Genomic DNA, 9,090 nt, shown 5'->3' on the forward strand with positions numbered 1-9,090 from the left:
TGATATATGTTCCGTCAAAAAAATTTGTTAGAATTTTTTCAATAATGTATGAAGTCATTTTAAAGAGAGAAAAGAAGAGGAATGTGAGAAAATAGAAAACTTTAGAAATTATTAAAAAAACAAATGAAAGAAAGGTCAGTTTTAATGATTATTTTTAAGGGGATATATAAATCGGAAGAAAATAAATGAAGTTAATTACTTTACGTGTACTATATTAAAAAATAAAATAAAATATGTTCTAAAAAAATTTTATTTATAAAAAATTATAGGACAGATTCTCCGACCACATCATTTCGAACTACTTTCAACATGCATAAGTGAAAAATATCAAAATACTCTTACATGGGTAAAATGTGCACCCAATCCAACAACCTTCATTCTTCTTTGGTAAGTGAGGGGTGCGAAAGTTTACAGACTTAAACAAAGAGCAGTCCAAGCAAATTCATTGTTCTTGTGACTGAGCCAGCAGCGGAATCTTACAGACACCACAGCGAAAACAGCGTTGAGGCACCGCGGCAATAGAAACAAAGTCACCGGAGAAGGAGACATATCGCAGAAGGTGAATCGGAGTTAAGAGTGAGACGGTTCCTCCACCACCACACCAACAACACCTCCTCTGCACCTAGAACACCAACTTCCTTTGCACCTCAACCCTCATAAAGAAGACAATGGCAGAATGGGACTTTAAAAGCTTTGTTGATGCACATCCAAATTGATACGGTGGAGGGAGCAATTGCCAAATTATAGATATGGATTACAGATTCTAAATAAGTAAACATATATGCAAATTTAAAAGTCCATCTAAATATGTGTATACCAAACTATAGAGAATGTGTTTATGAGTATAAATTTTGTTTTGTACATGTATTTGAAACGTATTATTGGAGGCTTCTACTTCTTAAACGGAACCGAACTAAACTCAGTTTTCTTCAATAGTCCTGCGACGATTAGGCACCACATAGAAGCCTATTGCGGCGTAAGGTATGGCATAACACCTACCACACAGAATTAAAACCAGAAGAATAGTGATAAAAAACACACTCAAAGCAATGTTTGAACCACAGAACCATCTTCTACCATCTCCATTGTTCATTGCCAAGGATCGGGTTAGGAACGGTTCGCAGGGTGAGCTTGAACTCATAGTTGAACTGGTGCTTAAAGTGGTTGAAGTTGAAGATGACATTGAAGTTGTCGTAAATCCAAGTGAACCAGAAGAATACGAAGAAAACTTTGATGATGAGTTGGTTGAACTTTCTCTGGGAAAACCATCCCTTTTTGCTTTCCTCTTGCGGTTCAACTTCTTCGCCTGCAAGAACATTAGATGTGCCAGAAACGTGTTTATTAACTAACAAATATCAACATTATGTTAACGGAAATGCTGCTAACAACATTTTTTCTAACATTCACTAATGGATGATCAAGGTTTTAGATTATAGCGTGGTCACAATTTGTGGTTTTGACAAAATCTTGATGCAGGAAACTATGGATGAATACGACCAATGCTAATCCAAAAACCTTAGAGTTCGCAGTAGAAATTGCACTTGCAGATCGTTTTTGGAAACCTAATGGATCATCTATGAAGAACATAATAATAGCAACAAAATTTGTGTTTCATTATTTTCCTTCTCAGAACCGAAAAAACCATTAAATCAAATTATGCAGTTTGTCAAAAGCTTTTTCTATTTCAGAAACTACGTATGAAATTATGCAAAAATGATTGTAAGAAATGGAAGGAATGAAAAAAGACGAACCAACGAGGTGTGATTCAGAGCCGCCACAAGAGCACGACGAAGAGAGTTGTCACTGTTAGTATTACTATTATTATTATCTGTGTCCGTCTTTTTGTGGTGACTCGCGTTTCCTTCGCCACCCTTGACCACCGTGAAAGCAGACGTGATCACGGTCGGAAAGACTTTCTTCTCCGGCACGGCAATGTAAGTGAGAATCGGAACGGGTTTTTTGGGTTCCCGCGAAACGACGGCGCTGGGATTGAAACATCGGAAGAATCGACACATACGGAGCTTGGATTTCCTCTTTGGGGACTCCATGTTCGAAAGAGAAGCCTTGGAAGAGAGGTTTGAGACAACGTTGGCGGTTAGAGAAACCGTGTGGTTTTAGCGTTTAGGATTGAACGGTTGGAGGAGAAACAAAAGGTTGTTTGGGTTGGTGTGGTGGCCATTGTTAAAAAATGTGAACGAGAAGTAAAACAAGAATTGGAAATGGGAAAATCTGATACGATACAACGTTGGAAAATTTATGCGAAATGTTGTGTTGCTTGGTTTCTATAAATTACTACGCATTTGTGTGGTGGTGGCGTTCATGGTTCCCCTTCAAAAGCTCTCAAAAGAGTTTTCAAAATGAAACCGAAGGAGGGTGATTAGAGAGAATCTGAGTTTTAGTATATAAAAGGACAAATCATATTTCACATTTGGCATGTTAGAATCAGGGAGATATTGTTTTTCCAAATTAAAATGTACCAAAATTGGAGCACAGAAAATCTATATGATTAGAAATGCCCTAAAAATTGCTATTTGGATTTTCCCACTTTATAGGAAAAACATTCTGTCTTTTAGATTCTGTCTGATGATTACTATTTTTGTTATTTTGAGGGAAAAATTAATATTTAACCTAGTCAAGACTAGTTGAAGTTATTCAGCAAATAGAAAATAATTTACAAAGAAGGCTTTGTTTACAAAAGGACATAAACAAATACGAAATTACACATTTTCTAATCATAAATCATTAAAAAATATTAAATAGAAACTAATATTAGAAAGAAAAAATAATTAATTATTATATTAACTAAATTAAAAAATTATTTTAAAGAAATTTTAATTATTAATAAATAATTTTTAAATTGATATCTAATTAGATATTTAAAATTTGTAAATTGATATTTAACTTAATATCTAATTTAATCAATATAATAACAAATTATTTTTATTATTTAAAATTAATTTCTATTTAATAATTTTCTTGCACTAAATAATTTCATCTTAAATTTAGTAATTATAAATAAAATGCACAAACATAAGTTGAATAAATTCAAAATTAAAGAAATTTAAACAAATAAAAAAATCTTTCCCAATTTGAAATTTAAGAATAATTCCATCTTAAATTTAATAATTATAAATAAAATGCACAAACATAAGTTGAATAAATTCAAAATTAAAGAAATTTAAACAAATAAGAAAATCTTTCCCAATTTGAAATTTAAATCTCTTAAATGGTAAATCTACAAGAAAATAATTAAATAAAAATAATTTTAAAAACAAAAGATAATTAATTATTATATTAACTAAATTAAATATTATTTTATAAATTACAAATTTATTTATATTTAAAGTATAATTTCTATTATTACTAAAAAAAATATAAACTAGTATATAAATTGATATCAAGTTTTAATTATCACATAATAATATAAACTACTTTAAATATTAATAATTTTTTATTTTATAAAATAATATTTAATATAGTAACTAATATTTTTTATTTCTAAAATTAATTTTCATTTAATAATTTTTTATGGTATATTTTATAGAAGTATGTACATATTCTTCTTGAATAAAATATTAACCTATAAAAAAATATCAACCAGTTCCAAAATCAAATGAGCAATCACAAATTTCATAACTAATTAAGGCAATGTAATACAAATTATAAACACATAATATCATTTTTAGGCAAAGAATATAATCTCTATATTTATTCATTTTTGACAAATCAAGGTCGTTCCTGAGGTATTCAAAAGGTGCCCTGGAACTAAACCCATATATATAGGAAGGGCCCCAGAAAGTATTACTTTTGATATTTTAAAATTTACATTTAAAGAGTATTAATTTTGATATTTACATTTAATTTAATTGTAGTTTCAAAACTTTTAGTTTTCCACTCAAATTAAACTCCCAATTAATAAATTTTTAATTTAATCAAAACTAAGAATTCTAACAATCGCATAGAAGGTTTCCCTTTTGCATTTTATTAGAAGAATATAGTTTAAGAGTATCCACCCACACCAAACATAAATACACCTTTTTCAAAATTCTCCTTCCGTAACTCTCTATTTTAGGGTGAACCATTGGAAGAAAAAAAAAAATCAAATTTTCTTTATCTCTTCTAAAAATTCCAATTAATCAATCTCTTGAAATATAATATCACTACTAATATCCAGTCTAAGTGATCTCATTCAGATGTATATTAAGATTTTAAATTAAAATATAAATAAATGTTTATGTTATTTTAGTGATATAAATGAATGTATTTTGTCTTTTTTAGTGGTGTGAAAGTATTACTACTCTAACATTAACAGAAAGAATATTTTGACACTCCTAAAAAGATCCTCTTACCTTACTTGAAACATTACAAAATTTATAATGGATTTCAAATTCCAAGGTAAATGACATGTGTTAAGAGGGTCTTATACCTCTGGAGTCAAGACAGTAAAGAAGGAAGGAGAACTCCTAGAATCATTAACCACTTATGTCACTCAACTTTCAATACCAAAGGAAGATAAACAATTATTAAAAAGAATTTGTTGATATATTTGAAGAACCCACTCAATTACTTCCTTCGTTACCAAGAGGAATAATTATTAAAAGAATTTGTTGATATATTTGAATAACCCACTCAATTAACTCCATTCAGGAGAGATATGATCATAAAATACCACTGGTGAAAGGTACAAATCTAGTAAATAAAAGGCTTTACAGCTATGCCAAAAATCCAAAGGATGTTATTGATAATTTCATACAAAAATATTTGAAATTTGATGTATTGCAGGGTGTCAATTTTTTTGGTAGCGTAGGATAGGTGCATCGAGTCACAATCAAATTGTGATGTTTGGACTACTACAACCTTAAGAAGAAAGTGTTGTGTTTTGACTATACACTATAACTTTTTGCTTAGTGATAAACAATCAATCTAACAATTGGTATTAGAGTCAAAGTCACAAATTTGATTCCTGTGGGACAATTATTGAGGGACATTGTTGAAAGTTGCATCAATTGTCCCGTATAGATTAGGTAGTCAAGTCACAATCAAAGAGTTTAATTCCTAGTAGGGAAATTGTTGCAAGATGCAACAATTGTTCATGGCGTAGACTAGGCGTGTTGAGTCATAATCGAATCGTGGTGCTCAGACTGTTACACTCTTAAGCAGAAAGAGTTGTGCTCTAACTATCCACTATAGATTTTGTCCTAGTAGTAAGTGTTCGATCCAACATGGTGTAATTCAACATAGTAGTAGCTCGTATGCAAGCTCAATAGTTTTGGTGATCAAGAAAGATAAATCTTGGAGAATATATGTAGACTACAAGGAGTTGAATAAAAATACTATGAAGAACAAGTTCCTAATTCCCTTGGTGGATGACTTACAAGGATTTGCAATATTCTCCAAAATAGACCTTCGGTTTGGTTACAACCTTGTGAGAATAGATACTACAAATTTGTATGAAACAAGTTTTAGAACTAATGGAAGGAATTATTAGTATTTTATAATGTTGTTTGGCCTTACGCGTGCTACATTCAAAAGTCATGAATATTGTGTTCAAACAATTCTTAAGGAAGTTTTTACTAGTTTCTTTGAAGATATTCACATATACAATATAAATTTAAAGGAGCATTTGAATAATCTCAAGTTGGTTCTTCTTACATTTAAGAGTAACTATTTGTTGGCTAAAAAGATAAAAATGTTAATTTATTGTGAATAAGGTGGAGTACCTAGGTCATTTTATTTTAAGAGATGGAGTAGCCACTAATCCTGATAAAATTGCAATTATTGTTAAGTGGCCTTTACATTATAATCTTAAATAACTTAGAGGATTATTTGGTCTAGCTAGGTACTATAGAAGAATTTTGAGGGGATATGGGGTTATAGTTATGCCTTTAACTCACATGCTAAAGAACAAAAAATTTATATTGATTCTCATAACACAAGTGGCATTCCAAAAGGTCAAGCAATCATTGAATAACACCCCACTCCTTGCACTTCAATATTTTCCCAAAACCTATGTTGTGGAAGCAGATGCATCAAGAGAGGGAATTGAAGTTGATTTGATGCAAGAACATGATCTTAATGCTTACATCAATCTTTGTCGACATACGAGAAAGAGTTATTAGTTGTGGTTTTTGTGGTGCAATGGTAGAGACGTTATCTTTTAATAGACATTTTATCGTCAAAACTAATCACTATAGCCTCAAATATATTTTGAATCAAATGATGATGACAAAATTCCAACAAATATGGTTATTTAAATTGGTAGAGTTTGATTTTGCAATTGAATACAAAAAGGTAGAAGACAATGTAACAATTGACACATTGTCCAAGGCAGGGCCAGTTGAGTCTAAGGGAATGGTTAGTTAGCAATTGTAATATGAGTTTTTTGATAAGATTAAAAAATCATGGGATGATGATGGGAGCTTGCAAAATTTTATAAAAGAAGTGTTCAAATAATTTTGATTCGCATAAACATTATAGATGGCAGAATAGGGAGTTGCGGGAAAAAGGAAATTGGTAGTAGGAATTGGTAATACACTAAGGAAAGACTTGTTGTTTTGGTTACAGACATCTGCCACAAAATGACATTTGGGAATCATTGCATCATTGGAAAGAATGAAATTGGTAATCTATTGGAACAGTTTGAGTAGCAATGTTAGGAGATTTATTAAACAATGTTTAGTGAGTCAACAATGTAGATACAATATTGTTGTTACTGTTGGTTATATGTAAACTTTTATTTGAGCAGTTTATTTTATAATTACTATTAGAAAACCATTCCAATTCGTTTTAAAAATTATCTTGGTTATAAGAAATTTTTAATTGATTGGAAGATGTTTTTGAAATGGTAAAATTTTCTTATCTGAGTCTCGAATTATAGAGAGTAATTGAATCAATTAGATATTCTGATGGAAATCGAACTTAGCTCTATGCTTTTGAGTTTGAATTATGACTAGTGCAAATCATTTAACGACGTTTATAGATGTCGGTTCAAGCAGGAGCATTGTCTAATAAAACGCAGTGACAATTTTGAAATTAACATGATTATATACACTACGCTTCAAGGTAAAACCTTTCTCTGTTGTTTAAATTTTTGTCATAGATACAATTGTTCATATGAACCATAGTCTATAAGCTTGACATAGACTACAGGTTTGGACAAAACATAGTCTATTGTTTAAATTTTTTGCATAGACTACGGTTATTAGGTAAAACTGTTGTCTATGTGTTGTTTATTGTGTCTCATTACGCGTTCATTTTTGTTCTCTTTCTCGTGTATCCTTCTTTTATGCATCGTTGTTATTTTGTTTTCTCTTACTTCCCTATCCTAGCCTTTGCATTGCCCCCCTCCCTTTATATTATTATATTTTTTTTCCAGTAATTTATTTCATGACTATATTAATTTATATGTTTTTTTATTTTTTTTGGTAGTTATTATTAATTAATATTGGATTTGATGTAAAGTTATTATTTTTCATGAGGTTATTATATTTTAAATTAATATTTTAGTTTAAATTGTTAAATTGGAATTGTTAGGCTAAAATTATTAATTAGTTAAATTATTAGTTATATTTTAAAACTATTTTTTTTCATTTTCTGTTAAAATTTCAACATAAAAAATCAGTTCATTTATTGAAATAATTAACTAATTTTGCTTTATAGAAAAGAGAAAAGAAAACAAATCATTTTTAAATCCTTTTAAAAACCTTAAGTATTATTCAATCGGTTGTCACGATAAATTAACCTATTGAAAAATTTGTTGTAGTCACCAGAGTTGAACAAAAGATTTTTCAAATGATTTAAAACATGAAACAACTAGCTAAAATTAACACAAATTTGAAAAAAAAGTTGTCAAAGAGATTTTAAATCATATGAATTTGAATCATAACTAAGTGAAAATTAACAACTCAAAATCTACCTACCTACACACACAACAACAAATTCTTCGAGCTGGATTTGAAAATCATCAAAACAACCTTATTCAACAATCTCCCCCTATTTGATGAAGATAAATCCCTGGTTGTTTGTTTAGTAGATTTTGATCATAAAAGATCCTGCAAAATAGAAAGATATACCATGCAATGCACACAATGCAAGTATAACCGGTTATCCACACAGATTTATGAAAAACTATAAAGAACTACAATTTCTGCATAACCACATTATGTAGCAAAAACTTTAAAAATCAAAAAATTGTTTAGACAATTAAAACAACTCAATAGTGCATAAACGTAAAATAAATTACAACCAAGCAACAAAAAGACTTCTCCCCCTTATGTCTTCACAAATAGACAAAGAGAAGACTTTTCAAGAAAGATTTTGAAAATCAAGGATCCCCAATTCATTATGTAAGGGACTAAACCTTTCAAGAGGTAGAGGTTTGGTGAAGATATCAACAAGTTGTTTCTTAGTTTCACTTAGTTATGATTGCACTTTTATTATCACATAGGAGAGGCACATTGTTCAACTTTAATCCAAAGTCTTCTAATTATTTTTTGATCTACAAGATTTGTGAGCAGCTGCCAACAACAATGTATTAAACTTTTGTAGTGGAAAGAGTCCGAGAGTGACAACTAATGCGTGGGATAACATATTATGAGTGGTCCGATAACGGCCCGATAGCGGGTGGCACGATAGGCCCAACAAACACTCGCTATGATAGGTTTTAAATGGCTCTGATACTATATTACAAAGTGGACTTTAAGCCTAACTCAACATCATTAAATCGGCTCATTAGGTGAGGTTTGCACCCACTTATATACAATGAAATGTATTAATCTCTAGTCGATGTGAGATCTCCAACAAAGAGCTACATATGCTTGTCTTTTGTTGTGTCAAGAAGATGACATGTTCCACTTGTACTTTTCCTATCAAGCTTGCATCTTGCTAAATCTGAATCAAAGTATCCAACAAGATTTATAGGAGAGAAGGGGATACCATAAACCAACACTGGTTGTGCCTTTGATGTATTTGAAGCAATGAAACATCAGATTGAATAAAACAAACTAATAATAATAATAATATGAAAAAATAAACTATTAAATAAATAAAAAAGTATTATTCTGCAATATTTTGTAAGCATTGAGTAAATTA

General features: G+C 30.1%; 1 protein-coding gene across 1 annotated transcript; it reads right to left on the reverse strand.

The window, feature by feature from the left end:
• Positions 1 to 238: 238 nt before the first annotated feature.
• Positions 239 to 2,224, reverse strand: LOC137829656 (uncharacterized). Its single transcript, XM_068636514.1, has 2 exons — positions 1,752 to 2,224; positions 239 to 1,306 (listed from the first exon to the last, which is right to left on the reverse strand). The coding sequence occupies exons 1-2, from the start codon at positions 2,046 to 2,048 to the stop codon at positions 920 to 922; spliced, it is 684 nt and encodes a 227-aa protein (XP_068492615.1). The 5' UTR covers positions 2,049 to 2,224; the 3' UTR covers positions 239 to 919.
• Between the last annotated feature and the right edge of the window lie 6,866 nt (positions 2,225 to 9,090).

The sequence above is a fragment of the Phaseolus vulgaris genome, chromosome 11, assembly GCF_000499845.2.
Source record: "Phaseolus vulgaris cultivar G19833 chromosome 11, P. vulgaris v2.0, whole genome shotgun sequence".
Classification (NCBI taxonomy): Eukaryota; Viridiplantae; Streptophyta; class Magnoliopsida; order Fabales; family Fabaceae; genus Phaseolus; species Phaseolus vulgaris.

Excerpts from the sequence above, each read along its gene's own strand:
- LOC137829656 (XM_068636514.1), bottom strand. The coding sequence starts at position 2,048 with ATGGAGTCCCCAAAGAGGAAATCCAAGCTCCGTATGTGTCGATTCTTC. Across the intron at positions 1,307-1,751 it reads CTCTGAATCACACCTCGTTG|GCGAAGAAGTTGAACCGCAA; the intron begins GTTCGTCTTTTT and ends ATGTTCTTGCAG.